Source organism: Carcharhinus amblyrhynchos, chromosome 1 (genome assembly GCF_965287045.1).
Source record: "Carcharhinus amblyrhynchos chromosome 1, sCarAmb.v2.hapA, whole genome shotgun sequence".
Lineage (NCBI taxonomy): Eukaryota > Metazoa > Chordata > Chondrichthyes > Carcharhiniformes > Carcharhinidae > Carcharhinus > Carcharhinus amblyrhynchos.
In genome coordinates this window covers 129156239-129179836 of record NC_137324.1, presented here as the reverse complement: position 1 = coordinate 129179836, position 23598 = coordinate 129156239, and the positions used below count along the sequence as shown (strand labels likewise).

The following is a 23598-nucleotide window of genomic DNA, read 5'->3' as shown; positions in this document are numbered from 1 at the left end:
GGATGAGATATACAGACAGCTTCATCACTGATCATTTCAGTCCAGCAATGACATTGATCTCAGCAATGCCCCACCCCATGATGACCGGCACTATCTTGTCAATGGGGTTGAATCATAGAATCCCTACTGTGCAGAACGAGGCCATTTGGCCATCAAGCTTGCACTGACTCTCCAAAAGACCATCTTACCCATGCCCATCCAACCATAGCCCTATCCCCATAACCCCGTGTATTTACCATGGCTAATCCACCTAATCGTACACATCTTTGGACTGTGGGACGAAACAGATGAAACCCACGCAGGCATGGGGAGAATGTGCAGACTTCACACACAGTCACTCAAGGCCAGAATTGAACCTGTTTCCCTGGCACTCTGTGGCAGCAGTGCTAACCACTGTGCCACTGTGCCATCAAAAATGCAGTTAGTTCCAACTGCCTCTGTTCTTTATTCTTTCATGGAATTTGAGTGACCTTGGCAAGGCCTATCCTTCATTGCCTTTGAGAAAGTAGTGGTGAACTGCCTTCATGACCAGCTGCAGTCCATGCGGTATAGATGCACCCACAGTGCTGTTAGGGACAGAGTTCCAGGATTTTGATACAGCAACAATGAAGAAATGGCGATTATAGTTCCAAGTCAGGATGTGTGTGGCTGCAGTGATGATGTTCCCATAGGCCTGATCCTTGTCCTTCTAGCTGGTGGAGAGCATAGGTTTGGAAGGTGTTGTCAAAAGAGCCTTGATGAGTTTCTGGAGTGTATCTTGTAGATGGGGGAAAGATGAGAGAGTTTATTTTACATCTAACCAAACTGTAGCTGGGTTAATAATGCTTAATGATTATATTAGGTAGTAAAAATAGAGTAGGAATAATCACCTTGATTCCAGAATTCCTTTTAGGAGACAACACTAAAGGGAAACATTCAGCTGAATTGGAATGTGCCAGGGTTTATAGTAAAGCAATTTAATTAGGCACACACTCCTGCTCCTGTCAATACTTACCTTTCAGGTGTTCCTGAAAATTCCTTTCCCAAATTTATTATTGATTTCAGATCACAATAAATTGCTGAGTAAAAAATGTTTTCCTCCTGATGCTTCTTATCCCAATCATAATCTGGTTCCTGGAATCCATCCAGACAAATGCTCAGGAGGCACTGGGAAGGAATAGCAACAGAATTCAATGCCAGGGGTGTTGTTCCAAGAACATGGATGGAGGCGGAAGTTTAATGATCTCACATAGCGTGCCAAGATAAGTGAGTTCATTTCAAATGGCACATCCTATCAACTGTACATCTACAACCCCTGTTCAATTCACTACAGCCCCATCATCACCTACCAACAATTTTTATCAGCCAGAACATGACCCTACCATACACAGGCTTCACCTCGTCCTACTGACTAAGCACAGTCGCAAGTCTCAAAGCCACATCACACAGATTCTACATACTAGAAATTATTCAACCATGACAGCCAGATCACCCAAATATATTGAAGGGCAGTCACTAACACACTTTTCTTGTCATGTGGGAGAAGATGCTGCATGGCAGAGGCTCGGAGTCCTGTGGTATGTAACTCACCTCCTGACTCCCCAAAGCCTGTCCACAATCTACAAGGCACAAGTCAGCAGTGTGATGGAATACTCTGCACTTGCCTAGATGTGTGCAGCTCCAACAACACTCAATAAGCTCGATATTCCGAACAAAGAATCCACTTGTTTGACATCTCTTCCATAGATGTTCACTCTCTTCATCACTGCTACACAGTGGCAGCAGTCGTGACCATCTACAAGATGCACTACAGAAACTCAGCAAGGCTCTTTTGACAATATCTTCCAAACCTATGCCCTCCACCAGCTAGAAGGACAAGGATCAGGCCTATGGGAACATCATCACCTGCAGCCACACACATCCTGACTTGGAACTATAATCGCCATTCCTTCTTTGTCGCTGTATCAAAATCCTGGAACTCTGTCCCTAACAGCACTGCGGGTGTGCCTATAAAACATGGACTGCAGCTGTTCAAGAAGGCAGCTCACCACTACCTTCTCAAAGGCAACGAAGGATAGGCCTGGCTAAGTTCACTCAAATTCCATGAAAGAATAAAGACAGTTGGAATGAACTGCATTTTTGGCGGCAAAGTGGTATAGTGGTTAGCACTGCTGCCACACAGTGCCAGGGACCCAGGTTCAATTCTGGCCTTTGTTGCTGAAAGAGCATTTTTCCATTTCTCCAACTGACTGGGGGTGGCCCAGTGATACAGTGTTTAGCATTACTGCCTCACAGCGCCAGGGAGCCAGATACGATTCCTGGCTTGGATCACTGTCTATGCTGAGTCTACACATTCTCCCCATGTCTGCAGAGATTTCCTCCAGGTGCTCCAGTTTCCGCCCACAGTCCAAAAGATGTGCAGGTTAGGTGCATCAGCCATGCTAAATCCTCTCTCAGTGTACCGAACAGGTGCCAGAGTGTGGCAACTAGGAGATTTTCACAGCAACTTCATTGTAGTGTTAATATCAGCCTATTTGTGACATTAATAAATAAACTTAAAAAACATATCCATATTCAGCACTCAATTAACCACCTCATTCAATCAATGTTGAATTTGGGGTTTTTACCCAAGGGAAACTAGTTTCGTAGTTATATGCATTTATTTAGAGATACAAATGACAAACGTGCGCCTCCTCACCCAAAAAAGAACAGTTCTTATATGTGGAAACACAAGTGAATCCTTATCTTGGTAAGAATCAACTAACTCAGATAGCAAACCTGGTAGGTACAAAGAACAAACAAAGAACAGCACAGCACAGGAAACAGGCCCTTCAGCCCTACAAGCCCATGCCGCCCATTTTAACACACTGAGTGAGTGCCTTATTCCAGTCTTATGTCGCTCGTTGACGTTTTTGTCTACCTCTAGTGGAACTCCACAATAAAGGGGGTGGAAATTTAGGGAATTGCATGTACGCCAGTTGTTAAATAAATTCTCCAAAAGATTGTTTTTTGGCCAGAGGGCATTAGAAAATCAGCCCTATTGTGTTAACATTTGAAGATTGAGCAAGTTACTACAGGGCAGCCAGCAGCCATGGATTCATAATTAGTAGGTCTCCAGGAGATAATTGAAGAACATTGGTGAGAAACAAACTGCATTAATACCAAATTTCTACCACACAGATTTCATATTCAAGTCCTCATCTTCAAAGGCTGGCTGAAGGTTGCCGAGAGAAGAGGTTCACCTACAAATCATGCCAGAAAGTCTTCTGTCAGCCCTGGGAAAAGTGCATTCATGGGAAGTGTGAATGCAAGCTGCCATATCAGTGTCCAAAGCAAGTGAACGAAGTCTGCTCGAGCAAGGAAAAAACATATAGGTCATATTGCCAGCTGAAAAGCATTGAATGTCTTCGAGGCTCGGAAAGCTTCTCTCATTTTGGGATGTGCTCAATGGGTAAGAATGCAAGTATTATTGTAATAAAAGGTCAGAATCCTACAGCCTCTCCTGCTGGCAGGATCTTCCAGTCCCGCCAAAGTTTTGAATCACTCAGTGCATTTTCCAGCCCTGTCCCCACTGCGATAGGGTGGTGCAAAATTCTGCCCAAAGTGTTTTCTACTTATCACCATTTGAATAGGAAGATTCCAGCAATTTATTCCAGACCTTTTGGTGAATGAGCACACTCCTCAGTAGGGGTGGGGTGGGGTTTGGGGAGGTGAACAATCTTTCCCTTTGCATTTTATTTACTGAGCCTGATTTTAATTCCTGTTTTGGGGAGAATATTAGGAAGGTGGCACAGTAAAAAGGTACAGGGTGACACTTGCTGCCCTCTTACTGGCAATGTTTACCTTCCTTGAAGTAGGCGGTCTATTTCCTCTTTAGCCCTTGAAAATGGGTCAAAAAGGACCCCAAGGCCATTTCAAGGTCAGTTTGGACACATGCAGCCTAACAAGCCAAACTGCTGCAAACTGCTCCGAAAACCTTTCCACCTTAGTGCCTGTAACAATTCTTTGTGGGTCCAAGAGAAGCACAAATGTGTTACCTTCGCCACAAAAAGTAACCCTGCTAGCTCCTTGTTCCTCCACAGCTGACTCCCCACAATTGTCTGCCTCCCCTCCGTGCCCCAACTACACCCTCTAATTAAACTCTGCTATTCAGAGAACCATTGGATTTCTCAACCTCATCCAGTTGGCAAAATCTGTCACATTTCTCAAACATGTGGAAGCCCACTGTCAGGTAGTGAAAGTCAATGCAATCTCTGCAACATTGGGGGCGATTCTCCCAGAAGCGCTGAAGAGGTGGAAAAACGGTTCCAGATCACAACTGTTTTGTCAGTTCAACTTCTCACATGAATCTCCGCACTCTGTGCAATGCAGAGGTCCCAATCGTGAATCTAGTTAAAAACCCGGGGGGGGGGGGCTGGGCCTATTCGCGCCAGAGTTTGACAGCTGTGGAGCTCTGTGCACGTACAGTAGGTCCCAATCTGTCAGACTCCCTGTTTGCTGGCTAGCTGGATCATCTGGCCAACCCAGGACCCCCGCAGTGCTGCCCCTCCAGCCATGGCCCAGTCATGGCCTGCACAACAATTCCTGGGCCAGCCCAGGCTCCCCCGCCCTGGAACATCCTGATGTCCAGCCCACCCCTCCACAATAGAGGCAATCCTCCTACCCTGGAAGACCTCCCACCACCCCCCCCCCCTTCCCCCGGGGTCAGACCTCTGCCTCGGGAGGCAGGCCCCCTGGCAGACCACACCCCTGGCCCGCCGCAATCTCTGCCCTCCCTCCATCCCAGACCGAACACTATGCAGAGTGGCAGTGGGACCCTCCCACCCCACCCCATCAATTCCTCTAGACCCTGCCCACAATAGGTCCCGCCCCTTGACACTGCCTGAAGGACAGTGTCAAGGTGCTCCCTGGGCATGGGCACTTTGCCCCTTGGGCAGTGCCGGGAGCACAGAACATAAGAACATAAGAAATAGGAGCAGGAGTAGGCCATCCAGCCCCTCGAGCCTGCCCCGCCACTCAATAAGATCATGGCTGATCTGTCGTGGCTCAGTTCCACTTTCCCACCTTCTCCCCATAACCCTTAATCCCCTCTCTTATCAAAAACCCATCAACCCGCGTCTTAAAAATATTTAGCGAGGCAGCCTCCACCACTTCAACGGGCAGAGAATTCCAGAGATTCACCACCCTTTGAGTGAAGAAGTTCCTTCAGGCTGGCACTGCCAGTGTGCCCAATTCCAGGGGGCACCACCGTACCATCTGACCACCTGGGGAACCCCAATTGCCCCCCCCTTCATTCCGGCAGGGTCTCCCGCTAGTTCCCAGAACGTAGGGAGCTACTCTAAACCCCGCCACAATGAACCTGGTGGGGTGGGAGGTTCAACTGGGACCGGCAAATTCCCAATAATGACATGGAAAACATATTTAAAATACATTTAAAAAGATTCAAATGACTTAGCTGTCCTCCCGCCGGTTTCCAGCACGGCCTGGCCTCCGGCTGCTCTCCGGCTCTGAGAAATACGCACGCATTCCTGGTGCATGCACAAATCATGGAATAAGGCCGATGATGCACATCTCCCAGCCCGTCCAGCCAGAAAAGTCATGGTTTGCGATGGGAGAACCACCGCCATTGTTTATAGAAGCTTCAGCAATTGAAGCTTAATTTCCTCAAACTTGCTGCAGGAAAAAATAATCATTGGGACATTGAAAGAATTATGAGTTCTATTCAAGATTTTTGAATGCTTTAATTTATCAGTTGTGCAAACATTGGAGCTAGGGGTAAAATATGTATTGTCCTGAGTGTAATGTTGGGAGATCATGTGATGAAAAGCCAAGTAGCACATCCAACCAGAGACAGAAAGCCAAAAGTTTGACTGAGAAAATTGATTGGGCTCCTCACCAGTGACATCTGGTGGGCAGCAGACATATTGCAATGATATGTCAACACACCCAAGAATTGGCCCCAGCAAGATGTTCACTCCTTCAGGGCATTAGAGCCAAAACCTGATCCTAACCTAATCTGATGTCCATATGGATGCAACAGGGACCGCTAAATATGAAGGATGGAATTCCAAGGTGATTTTATTCCCTTTCTCTGATCTGCTGATGCTGTAATCAATTTGTACCAACTTAGCAACACAGACTTGTTCAAGAAGTCAAACAATACACTCATTTACTGTGTGTGCATCAACCATCCACAGAAAATTGACTGCCACTTATTTGTGAGAGATTTCTGTTTTAAAACACACCTTTGGACTGCAGAATTCACCAGATCAACATACTGGTTTTATATGGAAATTTAATAGTCACCAATTATCCCTATCTGTTAACATCCCATCCCTGGTAGGTGGAACATGTCACATCAGTAATTACATTTTGCTACATCTATTGAAGTCTGTGGTTAATGTATTGATTATCCTTTCTCACTTACAGCCTTAATTTACAAAAAAAAGTCTCAATCAGTCTCAGACGTCATCTGATTTTGAAATTGATTCAACAGCAAAATATTTTTATCCACACATGGGAAAAATAATGAGTTAGATTGTGAGATAATGACTATACTTGTCAAACTCTGACATTATAACCTGCCTTCACGGCAGGAAATTCGACACTCAGATAGAGTCCACTGACCAGGCAAGCTGCAATACTGCAGCTATAGAGAGAATCTAAATAGGATTTACCCTACATTTAAAAACACATCTCTCTCCTAATTCTTAGCTCTTCTTTTCATAAAGTGCATGTAACTTGAATTGTATCAGACAATACTAAGCTTTTCCTCCACATCTAAAGTCCTCATGCTGGCTCTGTCATCCTCGAGAGGCTCTCATTATCATACCGCCTTCTACAAAATGTGCGCCATAAGCAGAACGTCCTGTGTTTTTTTTAACAGGATCACAGAACATCCTGTAATTTTTTTTCAGGATCTCAGAAATCCCTTTTTTTTTAATCATAGCCATGGAAAATCCCATGTCTTTTTTTAACAGGATCACAGAACATTCTGTGTTTTTTTTGAACAGGATCAGTTTCTAGGGCAGCGAGAATATATCTGGTGACCCATTTTCAACATCCTGCAACCCATCTGTGGGTCACATCCCCACTTTGAAAAACCCTGGTCTATCTGGATGAGAACTGAAATGTACCATTAATCTGGGTTAGAGACGAGCTAAAGCCTCAGAGTTAAAAGGCCACTTTTTAACCCACTGAATCACTCTCGCTAATGGTTTGGCTTATCTCGGTCTGTGCAAGTATATTTGTGACCTTAAATATTGAATTTACTTTCTTTAATTTTAGGAAAAGCTACTGTTCAGTTGCTCCCTGTGACCAAAACAGAAAGAATTGTTCTGTTCAATTTCAACCACACATTAAAAAATTTGTCTATGTGCGTGAATGAGAAGAACTGGACAATGCATGAGGCAAATGTTGCCTGCCGACAGCTCAACTTTCACTTGTGAGAATTTACCTTTAAAGCCAAATCAATGTTTGCAAATGAGTATTCTGTTTTTTTTTTGAAGATATTTGGTCTGCTGCTACTCACCACCTCGTTCTCTTTTGCCAGAGGAGCAAAGAAAGTTTCAAAAGTTCCATGGAATGAAACCTCCCTGAAGTTGACCAATTTTGTGAACTGGTCAAACAACATGCGGTGCAGAGGGTTTGAGACCAGACTATCAGAATGTTTCCTCCTCACCGACATTCAAACAGCACCGAAGGAGTTCAAACATCTGCGGTTTGCTGCGGTTGAATGTTACGATTATCCTGCAGGTTTTTTAATTTTCTATTATTACACTGGGCTTCGTTAGTAGTGAAATGGGGAATGGGGATGGGTGGCTGTGGGCTGTGTACTTTCATATTGCTTGTGTATGGACTTTTAGCTGGCTAGAGTGTAGGGGGCACACTTGGATGGACACAGTAGGAAGTCTTACAACACCAGGTTAAAGTCCATCAGGTTTATTTGGAATCACGAGCTTTCTGAGCGCTGCTCCTTCTAAAAGCTCGTGCTATCAAATAAACCTTTGAACTTTAACCTGGTGTTGTGAGACTTCCTACTGTGTCCACCCCAATGCTGGTATCCCCACATCATCACTTGGATGGAGATGGTTGCTTCTCTCATGTTTCATCTGTTGATTTAAGTGAAGGGGAAAACCAGGTGATTTCTGTCACTGAAGTGTGATCCTCGCTGTTACACTATCTATTCTGTAACCCATCCATATGAAATCTTTAACAGTCCTGTCAGAAAGCTGCCTCAGAGAGTTAGATTAACCAGATCAAAACAAGCAACCCAAACAAACTAAATTGGAATTAACGCACATTTCTGCAGGCATAAGCAACACTAGTATCAGCCCCTCCTGACACTCCTTTATTCAATTGATTCTAGCCCCCAATAACCATGGATAAATCAGCCACTAGTTAGGTATATCTGGACTCAATTTACTCTCTGATTACACAATACATGTAATGCCTGGGCTCCAGAGACTACAGTTATCCCCACAATCTACAATTCGATTTTAAGTAGCTAAAAGGAATGGGTCTCACACGTGATTGTTTTTGTAAAGGTGTCACCAAAGAGCTGGTCTTATTTTTCTATGTCTTCAGACACACTCTTTCCAGCAAAATAGCTGCAGAGTGACCCATTGACTTCTCCCATCTGTTAGCCTGTGGTGGGGAGGCCAGTTGCAGAATTTCAGTGTCTAATTGTAGTTTGACTGTAAAACGAATTCTTGCCATCAATAATATATCTGTTGAACTTTTATCAACAAAAGCAGGCACATGTCATCAATAAAATGGAATGTGATGCCCCAGTTTACAATAGATTACAATGAGTTAAGTCAAATCACTAATATGCAAAGAGTTTCTGCCTACTATGTAATAGCCATTATCCAGTTGCCCAATCTAATTACTGAGAAATGCTGTTGGATCATGCAGTTATTTCCATTTTGCTTTCTACTTTACTGAGACTGTTTCTCTCATTTGTTTGTTAGATAAGAATTGCACCAACGATGAATTCAAATGTGCGAATGGCAAATGTATTCCACTGGAGAATCTTTGCAATGGCTTCGATGACTGTGCTGACTTAAGTGATGAGGCATGCTGTAAAGGTAAGTGAATAGGTCAGATCTCATCTCTTCTATGAGGCTATCTCTGGAGGCTTGAGTGAGATTAGTATTTTGCAGATGTTTTTGACCTAGCAGCACTTTTATCATAGAATAGAACGCTACAGGGCAGAAAGAGGCCCTTTGGCCCATCGAGTCTGCACCGAACACAATCCCACCCAGGCCCTACCCCCATATCCCTACATATTATACCCACTAATCCATCTAACCTACACATCCCTGGACATTAAGGGGCAATTTCTTACCATGGCCAATCAACCTAACCTGCACCTCTTTGGGCTGTGGGAGGAAACCGGAGTACCCAGAGGAAACCCATGCAGACACAAGGAGAATGTGCAAACTCCACACAGACAGTGACCTGAGCTGGGAATTGAACCCAGGACCCTGGAGCTGTGAAGCAGCAGTGCTAACCACTGTTCTACCATGCCACCTGCAGTTCATTAAAAATTTAGTTCATTAAAAAGGCTCCAAATGGTAACCGAGTATCATAGAATCCTACAGAGCAGCAAAAGGCCCTTCGGCCCATCGAGTCTGCACCGACCACAATCCCACCCAGGCCCTACCCTCATATCTCTACATATTTTACCTGCTAATCCCTCTAACGTAAGCATCCCAGGTCACTAAGGGGCAATTTTAGCATGGCCAATCAACCTAACCATTGCTCTAGTATATGACATTTGTTTCTATTGTTAAAACAGAATGCAAGAATTCTTATCACTGCAAGTCAGATGTATGTATTCCAAACTTTTCTGAGTGTGATGGTGAAGCTGACTGCTTGGATGGAAGTGATGAGAGCAAATGTGCTGGTAAGAAATAGACTTCATAGATTAATGCATCCTACAACTATTGAAGTATATGGCCACATTTCCATGTAGGTTCAGGAAAACGTGATTTGCAGACATTCATAATGACCACAGCTATCAAAACATTATTGCAACTGCAACAGCATTAAATTGAATGAACGGGTGTCCTGTCCATTTCAAAGTAGATTGCCTGTCAATCAATGGTGCTTTTTCTTTTACCTTTGCATAGACATTGGGCAGGGTTTACTGTGATCCCCTGCTATAGGAGAGTAAGCTAGCAAAACTGCTGCTAAGTCTTGCAAATGTAGAGCTAGCCATTGGCTGAGGTGCTGCAAGTCTGTCAAAGCCAACAGAACTGTACAACAGCATAAGTCAAAAGTAGCCAAAAGCTTTAACATATTTTGATCGATTGTAATTAATTTCCTTGAGCATTTTCAATTTTATTTATTATCACCATAGGAGAAGCACTGTAGAATCTCTGGATAAGTGATATGAACACCATTGACTTGTATCTTCTGATGGCATTTGCTACAAATGTTTTAACATTTGTTGCTAGTGCATATTGAGACCCTGAAGACTTGCACATATATATGGTACTTATCCGGAAATTTTAAACTTCTGATGGGCAAAATTAAGCTGCCCCTGGCCGCTCTGAGAATATCTCTGACACTGACTTTAGTGTTGGAGACTTGGGGCGGGATTTTCTGTGCAACCCATCATGTATTTCGTGGCAGCAGTGACAGCCCTCCACTGGTGGGTGGTGGGACCTTCTGGACCCGCCATTGTCAATGGGGCTTCCCTTTAAATGCACCCCTCAATGCCGTGAAACCAATGGCGAGGTGCGCCATCGGCAGGATCGGAAGATCCGGCCAACGTGAACAGTCAGAAAGTTCTGTCCTTAAGCTTGATGCCCTAAACCTATCCAGATATTTATCCCATCTTTCTCCTGCTATTGATCTCAGTAGTAAGATTGGCATAGGGTGGTGTATAGGGAAGGCACTAAAACACCCACTGCAACGTACCCAACACAGTCACGCTCCCTCCACACCCCTGACATTATCAACATTAAAGTGTCCAAGCAGGAGAAATGCCAAGGAAATTCAGTCCATTGACTTGCTCTGAAAAATAAATGCCATTCTAAGTATAAATTTCCAACCAGTATAAATAATTTGATAATTTTCTTGCGACACAACATGTTACCTATTCAACCAGAAACAAATGAGCAACCTTTGTTACTGCAAAACATTTCCTGAACAGAAGCACATGCTAATCTCTCTGAACAGCATCTAGCTGACAGCATTCAGTTGCATGATCCTGGGTTTCACAGACCAAGCCAAAAAATTAGAAATACAAACAGAAAATTCTGAATAAACTCAGCAGGTCTGGCAGTATCTGTGCAGAGAGGAACAGAAACTCTTCTCTGGAATAAATTACAAGCTGCGTTTGCTACCAGATAAACCTATTGGACTTTAACCTGGTGTTGTGAGACTTCTAACATCCTAACAGTGCAGTTTTGGTCTCCATGTTTAAGGAAGGAGATACTTGCATTGGAGGCGATACAATGAAGGTTCACTAAATTGGTCCCTGGGATGAGGGGTTGTTCCCTGAGTAAAATATTCTCTAGACTTTAAAAGAATGGGAGGCAATCACATTGAAACATTCAAGATTTTAAAGGGGCTTTATAGGATGTAAGCTGAGAGATTGATTCTGATGATTTTAGAAGACTATAACACAGGGGCACAGTCTTAAGATAAGGTGCTGATCATTCAGGACTGAGATGAGGAGAAATTACTTCACTCAAGGCTGTTATGAATCTTTGGAATTCTCCACCCTAGCGGGTTTTGGGTGCTGCATCATGGAATATATTTATGGCTGAGATGGAGTGATTTTTGGTCTCATGGAGAATCACGGGATATGGAGAGTGAGTGGGTGGGAAAGTGGAGTTGACGCCCACTGGCGGCCATGTTTATACTGAATGGTGGAGAAGGCCGAATGAGCCATAACGTCTACTACTCCTGCTTCTATTTTTTGTGTTCTAGTGAACAATATGCTGGGGATGCCCTCCCCTCCCCCCACCCTTCTTAATCACAATATAACGGTTCTAACAGAATTTCTTTTCCTCTGCCCATCAGCCAATTTCCCATCCATACCTAAGATTTATCCTGATTCCCCAGAGTTTTGAGTTTGATTAAAAGCCTGTTTTGTGAAACCTCTTCAAATGCCTTCTGCAAGTCCACATACAGCACATCTTGAGCTTTCCCACAATTCCCAAGGAGGTGTTACCTCCTCAAAGAAGTTAAGGAGGTTGGCTAGGGAGGACGTTTTCCCTCTGACCCCATGTTGGCTGTTATCAGTTGAATTACGTAAAGAAATTCTCTGACTTTACACAGGATATGATTGCAACAGTTAAATAGACCCCTGGCTCTAATCACGCTGAAGCATGCTGGGATGTTAGTAGGGAGCAGCTCAGGTATCGGCCAACCCACACAAGCTGTCAACTCTAGTGCCTGCTGCCATCTGGCAGAGTAATGGGAGTGCCCAAGAAATACTTTTTAAATTTCATTGGGTGTGCTAGCTTCCTTGGCAGCTTGATGTGTACCTCCAATGATAGACGGGTAGACTGGCAAGGTGCCATGTTGTGGAAGATTGGTAACCTAGCATGTGCCGCTATCCTGAAAGGTGGCAGTACACCACAGGTGCAATGCATGGCGGGTTTGACTGTTATCATCCTCACCATCTTCAGCAGTTTCTTCCCCTTGTGTCCTCACTGCTAATGAGGTATGTTTGCAGCAATGGAGAGAAGAAGGTTAGAATGGATTAGCATCAAAGTCATGGGCAAAGGGAGACAGAGAAGGGGGTGGAAGGTTATCTCTAGGTGATGCTTCACAGGATGTGCTATCGCAGATGCTCATTCAGCAACATGGCACTGAAAAGATGATATTGGCCTCATCATCTCCTACAGCAGGAACTGGGAGCCTCCTCATGAGTTTTATCATCCTGCCTTCAAAGTGAATGATGATGAGTTTAAAGACGCAGATATTCTTTCAGTGAACACCCTTTGATCAGCATTACGCATCAATTTTTCCTGCAAGGTTATAGCTTCTGGGATACTCCGACGAGTACGTATGGAACGTATGCCAAAAGGTGTGCAGGAGGTGAAGCATAAGATCAAGAGTATGAGGTTATTAATGTGAAAGAAGAGGATGTAGAGTCCTGCGTCTGTATAATTGCTGTGAAGGGAACTGGTTTGCCATTGTGCAAGATTCCAAGTTGGAGCCCCCATTTTTTGATTTGATTTGATTTTGTTATTGTCACATGTGTTATTAAACAGTGAAAAGTATTGTTTGTTGCATGCAATACAGACTCAGCAAACCATACATAGAGAAGGAAAGGAGAGGGTGCAAAATGTAGTATTATAGAAACAGGGCGTAAAAGATCAACTTAATGTAAGGTAGGTCCATTCAAAATTCTGATGGCAGCAGGGAGTAGGTGGGTATGTGACCTTGGACTTTTGTATCTTTTTCCCAATGGAAAAAAGTGGAAGAGAATATGTCTGGAGTGTATGAAGTCCTTGATTACGCTGGCTGCTTTCCTAAGGCAGTGAGAAGTATAAACAGAGTCATAGAATCCTACAGAGCAGAAGGAGGCCATTCAGCCCATCAAGTCTACACTGATCACAATCCTATCCAGGCCCTATCCCCATAACCCCATGCATTTACCCTAGCTAGTCCCTGACACAAAGAACAATTTAGCATAGTAATAGCACCCAGAGGAAACCCATACAGGTACCAGGAAAATGTACAAATTACACATAGATAGTGACCCAAGCTGGGAATCAAACCCTGGTGCTGTGAGGTAGCAGTGCTAATCATTGTGCCACCGTGCTGCCCAGTGAGTCAATGAATGTGAGGCTGGTTTGTGTGATGGACTGGGCTTTGTTCACAACCCTTTGTAGTTTCTTGCGATCTTGGTCAGAGTAGGAGCTGTATCAGGCTGTGATGCATTTGGAAAGAATGCTTTCTATGGCTGTTGAAAAATCCCTGAAGTGATAGTGTTAATAACATTAAGTGGAAATGATTATCATTTTGATTAATACACTTCTGTCTTTGTTTTTATAAAGGACAGGACACAACCAAAGATTCTAACACAGGTACGTGGTAATGGCAATGATTTTCCAGCGTGAATTTTCCACTGAGATTATTTTCAATTGTATTTTCATTTTATGTGATTACAGTAAATACAGCTGAGACCAGAAGGGCCAGAGACTTGCTTCTAGAACTCTTATGATGATCTCCTCAGCAAAACACATTGGCCTAAATTTTTAGGAGCTGAAGAGTTGGTTAAGGACAAATCCCTACCAACTCCGAGAATCCAGCTGCCATATTACGCTCCAATGCCCATTGATTGGCATGAGACAGGACTTCTGTCGATCAGTTAGGAGGAAGCGAAAGGGCCTCAACTGGGGCAAGGGTGGGCCTCCCATCTGAAGCCCTGTTGATCCCAACATAAAATCGCTGCAAGATTGAGGTGGGCGGGAACTCAGAGGGAATCCCATCCAGGCAATTTCACAGCTGTTCCCCCCCCCCCCCCCCCCCCACTACTTCAGAACCTGCCACAGGGGGAGGGAAACATTCTGGCCATTGGCTGCTGCAGAATCGGGTGATGTAAACCAGATAGGCCATCAGACACATTGCTGGTTTGTGCAGTCAGTGTATCTCGGAAAGCCCAACAATGCATGGCTCCAATTGATCTCAGCAAACCGGTGGAAGAAATCAGCTAGGCTGCCCACTCTCCATCGCTCTTTGATGATGCTTGCTACACAAAATGGACAGATGTGCCTTGGGGTGAAGTTTTATATCCTCTCCACTAGAATATTTGGGGAAGGCCAATTAATGGCCATTTAAGGTCCTCATTCCGGCACTGCTTCAACCACATGTGCGGCTGGTGAAGGTAAAGGAAACCTGGTAGGAAAGCAGGAAGGTGATGTACATCCTATAAGGGGGGAGGTGTGTGTCTCCATGCTCATTGGACCTCCATGATGGTTCCCCTACTTTGTTCATCCTTTCTGACCTCTAAACCACACCCCACCCCCACCTCGCTCGGATCTCCAATCCCTCCCCAGCCTAAATGCCTGGGCGAGCCTTAAAGTTCAATAAGTATTCCTGTTCTTCCTTCCTCGGAGTGTGTATTGTCCCAGCAGTGGCAACCAGTTGCCTCTGGTGCCGCTGGAACTACAGAACTGCTGGAAGTTCTCGAGGGCAGAGCTCCCTGTCCCTAAGTGACAGAATAAATCCTATTCTTATCTCATTAAGGCCACCCCTAGCATATTATCACCATGGCATAAACTGATCGAAAGTCAGTGTGGTGCCTGACCGACCTTGTGACCTGGTGTGGAGGTGCAGAATACATCTCCATCTCTCTCAGCCCTGATAAAATTCATCCCTTATTGTTAAGTGAGATATAGTTTGCACTCTCCATGATCAAATATCTTATCGTGCTCATTCATTTGACCATCAGATGAAGAATGGTGACTTCTGGGTGGTATCAGATAGTGGTTGGCACATGCCCCTCACACGTTAAGAGAGGTGGGGAGAAGTTGTGAATGAATCCATTAAGGAATAAACAAATGTCTTCAGCTTCTTCCCTGGCAATGTACTATTTACTGTCTGAGCAACCCGCAACTTGTTTGCTGAATAAATAAAAAATAATTGTAATTGTGTAAATCCAAAATATTCCACATTTCCCAAGTGCTGCTGAAAGCCTCGAGAACATTTCTTTTATTCATTCGTGGGACAGGGCGTCTCAGGCTGGCCAGCATTAATTGCCCATCACTGGTTGCCCAATGGCAGTTGAGAGTCAACCACAGTGCTGTGGCTTTGGACTCACATGTAGGCCAGACAAGGTAAGGATGGCAGATTTCCTTCCCTAAAGGACATTGGTGAACCAGATGGATTTTTCTGACAATCGATAATGGTTCCATGGTCATCAGTAGATTCTTAATTCCAGACATTTTTTATCGAATTCAAATTCCACCATCTGCCATGGTGGGATTCAAACTCAGGTCCCCAGAACATGAGCTGAGTTTCCGGATTAATAGTCTAGCGATAATACCACTCAGCCATCACCTCCCTGATGGAGGTAGCATGTGGTAGCTTGCTCCTTTATGGGGTGAGTTATCGGAGGGTCACGTGACCGATTGAGCCAATTGTGGCAGGGTGCGTGAGTCGCAAGCGGGAGTGCCAAGATTTCTGGCAGATGGGGTTCGGGTGTCATGGAGTTCGGAAGTGTTCTTATCTCTGCCAAATATATAGGGCCCAATATTATCAAGTTGTGCCCATTTTCGGGCGTGGAAACTTGGTAAAGTCGGGTGTGAGGTGAGTAGTGTGATTCACACTCTCCTCCATGTTGGTTCCCCCTTTACCAATGCCATCGTTGGGACCGCATCTGAAACAGGCACGATGTCAATTTAAATGCATTTGCATGCATTTAAATTGACTTCATGGGCTGCACACCCAAACTTATCGGCACTTCCCTCTTTACCACCGTGTTCGCCCGTCCAGATTCGGCGCAAAATAGACATGATCCGCAAAGATATGTTTCGGATGCACCAGCTTCTGAGGAGGTAGGTTCAGAGTTTCTGGTGAGTCTCTAACTCAGATTGGTGGATGGGGCTGAGGTGGGTCAGATGGCTGTCTAATGGGGATGGGTAGGGGCAGGGGCAGAGAAGGTCTGCTGCCTCTCTGCGTGGGGGAGTGGGAGGGCAGGGATCCGCTGCCATTCTATGTGCGATCTGTTAAGGGGGGTGGGGGCCATGATTAGTCTGGGTAGCGGGGAGGTGGGGGAATAAGGGGGTCAGTTATGTTGTGGGGATGGGGAAATGCCTGTGGGGCCAAGGGAGGCATTATCCGGCCCGGGAGGGATGTGGCAGGGGAACGTTTTTCTATATTTTTTTTTACCGTGCACGCGTAGTTGAAGGCTTCGATCAGAGCTGGAGAATTTTGGGTGCGTTAAGCCCCACCCATGGGCTTGTCCAACGTGATTCGGAATCACTGCTATTTTTGCAGGCAGTGTGCATATGGGGGCACCTGAGAACAGGTCTAAAAGTCAGACATTCCCAGTTTCAAGTCAGCCCAGCATTTAGAATTAAAATGGTAAAATAGGACCCACAGTTAATTTCCCCTAAATAAACCTCTGTTGGTTTATCTGCCATGTCTGATTCGTGCAGCTATTACACTTTCCTTTGCAGTGAAAAACAGGTCCTATTTGCAGTGACCTGTCAAGTCTGTGTTGCTCTGCTGGACTACGTTGTACAAAATGGAGAAAAAATGTTCAGCCTTATTCCAGAGGAAGAATTAGGGAGCCTCATTTCCGCGGGCCTGCAGTACCATCGGCTCATGCACCCTGGGGCTACTTACACTATAATCCACAATGGTTTTGTCTCCCATCAGGAGAGACAGAGAACCATGGCAAACAGCTGCTGCAAGTCCCCCATCCAGCTGTTAGTCAGCCAAATGTTGTTGGCATTACTTGTGTGGACCTTCCACTATGTACAAGAGAAATGTACAACTTGAAAGGGAAAGGAACTGATTTGACTTTCCAGTCACAGGATATAGATGAAGCTTATGTCCAGGTAGTTACTTTTCAGTGACCAAATTTTCCCCCACGGGTTAATTAGGGTACAATTCAGCACAACAGGATTTAAATAAGGAACAGGAGGAGGTGTGCAATAGGCTTACTGCTGTCTATTATAGCCTATTGCCTCAAATAAAAGTAATCCCCATTGTTTTGAGGAGCTGTCTCCCCGTGCTGGAAGAAGTGGCCTGGCTTGAACTTGGTGCATTAGTCTTATGAGAGGGCTGAAAATATACATTTAACATTACCTTTAGAGAGAATCCAACTCAAGCAATTACTTCGTAAACTACCCTGTGGGCATTCAAATGTTACCAGAGACGAAAACTCCTCCAAAAGATCGAAAAGGCTTGTGGGAGGTACAAACGCTTTACAGGTATGTCTATAATTCTCATTTCATGACTTTTCATTCTCTCTTGCTCTTCAATAACATGTGGTAAATGTTGAGTGGAATTTTCTGGCCGTTCATGCCAGCTGGATTTTCCGGTCCTGCTGCAATGAGCGCCAAATTCTTCGTCCTCATTTTCAGTGACAGTGGGGTGAGAATGGCTAACATTTTCCAGCCGTTGGCTTTGTGCAATTGTGTAAAATATGTGGTAATGAGTTAGCAGCCGTGTTACATATCTCCCGATATTAATTTCATGGCCCTCCAGGCAACTACTCCATCACCAAGAGGTCACTGAGGAGGTCAGTGCCTGAAGCCTAGCTCCCAGGCCACTACTGCAAAGTTGAAAGTTCAATGACCTCACCAGTGCTGTTAAGGTAAGCGTACTCTCTACTCAGATCTTCACCATTGTCTTCTCCCTGCTTCCCCTCACTCTCCCACAATCACCTTGTCACATAATATGCCACATCCTTCACTGCACACTTTCACACTCACTACTACACCTGACCTACTTCTCCCATCTTGCACACTACATTATCAACTATGTGATCGTGACAGCACATTCTCTATATACCTCACAAGATGGTCACTAACACACGCCCTTATTTCTTGTGCACAGCAATTGTTTGAATGCTACCTCTGGGGAGGCCAAATCTGTCTGCATATCCTCTCCACCAAGGGATGGAATGGGTATGGAGAGTAATTGCCCTGGTGAGTGATAATGTGATGCAATGTAAACATTGTACAAAGTTTCTTCACACCTTTTCCCTCTTTCCCCTTTCTGATTTGTATCTCATCTTACTCACACACTGCAAGACAAATTGGAGCTGCTTTCACCAGATTCTTCTCTCTCTGTTCGGAGTTAACATTAAAACCTGTTCCTTATTCTCATTTCAGGTGTTGAAAGAAATGAAGGCGCCTGTGCTTGTCCAAGAGGAGACTAGTCACATGGGCACTTGTTCCAATCCTAACAAGTCCCAGCCTGAAGACTGATATCATGCATTCTTTTGAGAGCTGGTTTGGAAAGGGTTCTTCATGTAGCGAATCACCTGACACAAGCATGTTGAAACTCAGGCAGGAGAGTGCGATGCCACAGAGGTCAGCACACTGGAGAGGAGCTCATGCAGATGCTCAGCTGCAGAGAGTCAGGTGGAGTCTTGGAGGACCCAGGATATGGAAGAAGGCTGGCGGGCATACAGCAGAAGAAAACTAGGTGCACTGGGCAGCCTTGCCGATGAGCAAAGTTTCAGAGTAGGGAAGAATACAGGCAGGGTATGGAAACCATTCTGTCCAACATGGGCCTAGTGTCCAGTCACAGGAACATGGTGAAGTTCCTATCATGGAAACTTGCTGACAGCTCCCATAATTGCTATGACTACCACCACTGAAGCACAGCTGGCTGACTTGGCTCAGAGATCCAGTTTAGACAGAGGCTTGCAGAACTTTAATGTTACTCCTGCACTCTGTTCTTATGCTGAGCTGTATGAGTGACATTTACTCATTGGGAGAGAAATTTGCTGTTGTCTCTCGGGATAAATTCACGCCTCATACCCTGCCAGTCACTCCAACAATTCCTTACTGGTTTTGGACAGCTGGGTCAGGCTACTACAGCCAACACTAAGATGCTGGAGTGTACAGCTGAGCCCTCAATAGCCAGGGCCTCACCTACCTCAGCCATCTGAAACATCCCCAATGGCAGCTCAGGAGTCTCCACCTCTCATGCTGTGACCGTTGGGAAAATACTTTGTGGGAGCACTAAGATAAGTAAATAAGCACAAGAAGAAAATGGAAAATGTGATTCTTAATTTTTTCATTTAACTAATAGAAATGGAATTGTATTTTTGGATAAAAGTGTTTTGGTTCCAGATTTGATGGCAGTGTTTTATAGCTGTATTGAATCTAAGAATAGACGCATAAAACCGGACTGAAGGAAGGCAATCGAATGGTGTGACTGTTGTTGCATTAGCGATGGGACGAGTAGTTCAGATGGAGTACTTTTTGATGTATGGCACGGTAGCACAGTGGTTAACACTGCTGCCCCACAGTGCTGGGGACCCGGGTTCCATTCCAGCCTCAGCTGACTGCCTGTGTGGAGTTTGCACATCCTCCCTGTGTCTGCGTGGGTTTCCTCTGGGTGCTCCGGTTTCCTCCCACAATCCAAAGAAGTGCGGGTTAGGTGGATTGGCCATAGTAAATTGCCCTTCAGTTTCCCAGGATGTGTAGTTTGGATGGATTAGCCATGATAGATATATGGGGTTACAGAGACAGGGCAGGGAAGAGAACCTGGGTAAGATACTCTGTCAGAGAGTCATTGCACACGAGTTGGGCCAAATGGATCCTGTAGGGGTTCTATGAGTCTATGAGCAGTTCTCCTGACAGTTGAAGATGTGATGGACACTTGAGGTCAATGCTACTTCAAATTAATGAGCACTGTAAATACTTCCAGCATCCTGGATGGTGGACTTGTGCAAGGCTAGGGTGACAGGGGAGGGGGTGGGCTTGCTCTCTACTAGAGTGGATGTTTAGGTGTCGAATTTACACTTGTTAAACAGGAGCAGTGTCAATGGATTCTGAGGACCATGCCTTTGATCAGGACTTGTGCTTTTAGTAGATAAATCAGAGCTCACAAACATGGTACTGAATTTTTGACCAGAGCTCATGAAGTAGAGATTCAGCTATTCCGAATAAAGAGCTGCATTGCTTTTGCACCGATGTAAAAAGATTGATGCTTGTCAAAGCCTGAAGAAATATTACACAAGCGTTTTCTGGGTCAGCTCTTTTTAACAGCTATTGGTAGAGTGACTGGCGTTCATTCTGGATTAATGAGTTAATGCGCTGAGCTATGTGGAAACTGAAGTACGGCCTCTACAATGAAAATCGCGACCAGACTGGAGAGAACATGGCTTGGCTCACTCACTCATTTGACTACAACCTTGACTACATGCCTCAGGAATAATGTTTTACAAATGTTTAGAACATTTTTTAAAAAGAATATCATAGGAACAACTGACACATGCAGTCAAAAAAAGACAGTAGGATCTGGCATGCAGGCAGAGGAGAAGGTGGTACAATTTTATAGGGTCAAACCTGTAACTAGGAGGCTCAGACTGCTGCCCACACGTGGCAGAAAGCTCCTCAGAAATGTCAGTTGTGACACCTGCTGGAAGGTGGTACTGCCACTGAGTGCCAACTCTCTCATCCCCAGGACTGTAATATAGTCCCACAAGAAGGTCAATGATCTGACCAGAATAGGGAAGGTTAAAAAAAACCTTCCCAGACTACTTCAATGACCATCATGCTTTCATCATCTGAATGAAACATTGTACAACAAACACTGCACAACACACTCTGGTTATAGAAAGCAGTGCACCTCAAACTTGGTACCATACATTCTGGCCACCTCTTTCCCCAACAATTCTTGTATGCATCACTCTAAAAATCCTTCCTTCAATTCAAAAAGCTGATACCCAACAATCTTACTTCACCCGTGCTTGTCATTAATACCCACTCTTCAAGTACTGGTTTGCCCCCAGTTTGCACAATCTTGTTGCTGGAGGAATTGATGCATAATGCCTGCATGACACCTTAATATTTCTTACAGTCTAAAAGGGGAGCTGATGTGGCAGGTCTTGCTGTGGGAGTTGATAGTTTCAGTGGCACATTGCCAGTAGAACATTGCCAGTAGCTGTTTTGCTGCTGAATACCAGCACTGTCATCCAAGCATCTCGGTGCAGCAAATGTACTTTTTGTTGTTTTCACAGGGTGAATTTCCTTGGCAAATAGCAGTTTATGAAGGTTCAACTTTGAACTGTGGAGGAGTCTTCATTGGTGGATGTTGGATTTTATCAGCTGCACATTGTTTAAGGTGAGAATCTGCATTTTCTGGACAAACTCTTCATAAAGTATGCCACAAAATAATCCATTGGACGGGATTTCTGGCTACGGCCAAGGTCAACGGACTTTAGTATGGACCTGTCCCAGCTGCTATGATTCCTGTGGTGGGCAGAATGGGAACATTCTATGGTATTCTCTTTCACTGCACTTTTTCATTGCTTTATGGATACATTTCTCATCATAGAGTTACATAACTGAAAAACATTCCATTGCTGGCCTAACTATGTTCAACTTTATTTTCTTGCCTCTGCGCCATTTGCTTCTAATTCTGCAGCTCCCTTCAATAACCTGTGTATCTGCACAGCAAAGTCTTCTATTTCTCTACTGCTTTTAAAATCTTACCTTTTAAAGTATGATAGACATTTACAGCATGGAAGGAAACCATTTGGTTTGATTTATTATTTTGCATGTATTGGTATACAGTGAAAAATATTGTTTCTTGCAAGCTGTACAGACAGAGCATACCAAACAAAGGGAAGGAAAGGAGAGAGCGCAGAATGTAGTGTTACAGTAATAGCTAGGATGTAGAGAAAGATCAACTAATGCAAGGTACATCCATTTAAAAGTCTGATGGCAGCAGGGAAGAAGCTGTTCTTGAGTCAGTTGGTAGTGTTCTCAGATTTTTGTATCTTTTCCCCAATGGAAGAAGGTGGAAGGAGAATGTCCGAGGTGTGTGGGGTCCTTGATTATGCTGGTTGCTTTTCTGAGGCAGCGAGAAGTATAGACAGAGTCAATGGATGAGAGGCTGGTTTGTGTGACGGACTGGGCTTCGTTCATAATCCTTTGTACTTTATTGTGGTCTTGAACAGAGCAGGAGCCATACCAAGCTCTGATAAAATTGGAAAGAATGCTTTCTATGGTACATCTGTAAAAGTTGGTGAGAGTTGTAGCAGATATGCCAAATTTCCTTAATCTCCTGAGAATGATGTTGGTGGGCCTTCTTAACTATAGTGTCCATATGGAGGGACCAGGACAGGTTGTTGGTGACCTGGACAGCTAAAAGCTTGAAGCTCTCGACCATTTCTGCTTCGTCCCCGCTAATGTAGCCAGGGGCACGTCCTCACTGTGCTTCCTGACATCGATTTTGTTGACATTGAGGGAGCAATTATTATTGCTGTACCAGTTCACCAGATTCTCTATCTCATTCCTGTACTTTGTCGTGTCATTGCTTGAGATCCAGCCCGCCATGTGGTGTCATCAGCAAACTTGAAGATCGAGTTGGAGGGGAATTTGGCCACACAGTCATAGTGTATAAGGAGTATAGTGGGGGCTAAGGACATAGCTGAAGATGATCATAGAGAAGGTGTTGTTACTATCCTTACTGACTGCAGTCAGTGAGTTAGGAAATCTAGGATCCAGTTGCAGAGAAAGAGAGCCAAGCTCCAGGCCATGGGGTTTGGAGATGAGTCTCGTGGGAATAATGGTGTTACAGGCTGAGCTATAGTCTATGAATAGGAGTCTGATATAGGTGTCTTTGCTTTCTAGGTGTTCTAGGGTTGAATGTAGGGTCAGGGAGATGGCATCTGCTGTGGACCTGTTGCGATGATAGGTGATCTGTAGTGGAGCCAGGCAGTCCAGGAGGCAGGAATTGATTTGTGCCATTACTAAGCTTTTGAAGCACTTCATAATGATGGATGTCAGAGCCACCGGATGATAGTCATTAAGGTGCATTGCCTGGTTTTCCTTTGGTACCTGAATGACAGTCATCTTCTTCAAGCAGGTAGGGACCTCAGATTGGTATATAGAGAGGTTGAAGATGTCTGCGAATACCCTCACCAGCTGATCTACACAGGACCTGTGTGCT

At 44.6% G+C, this 23598-nt stretch overlaps 1 protein-coding gene across 1 annotated transcript in view; it reads left to right on the top strand.

Annotated features, from left to right (window-relative positions):
* cfi (complement factor I) overlaps nucleotides 1-23598 on the top strand; it is a 50378-nt gene that overhangs the window by 13215 nt on the left and 13565 nt on the right. The window contains exons 4-11 of the mRNA XM_080185490.1: nucleotides 3160-3430; nucleotides 7267-7423; nucleotides 7532-7734; nucleotides 8952-9068; nucleotides 9782-9889; nucleotides 14007-14036; nucleotides 17773-17891; nucleotides 21662-21765. Of these exons, the coding sequence (XP_080041616.1) occupies nucleotides 3160-3430; nucleotides 7267-7423; nucleotides 7532-7734; nucleotides 8952-9068; nucleotides 9782-9889; nucleotides 14007-14036; nucleotides 17773-17891; nucleotides 21662-21765 (1109 nt within the window). The remainder of the gene's footprint in view (nucleotides 1-3159; nucleotides 3431-7266; nucleotides 7424-7531; nucleotides 7735-8951; nucleotides 9069-9781; nucleotides 9890-14006; nucleotides 14037-17772; nucleotides 17892-21661; nucleotides 21766-23598) is intronic.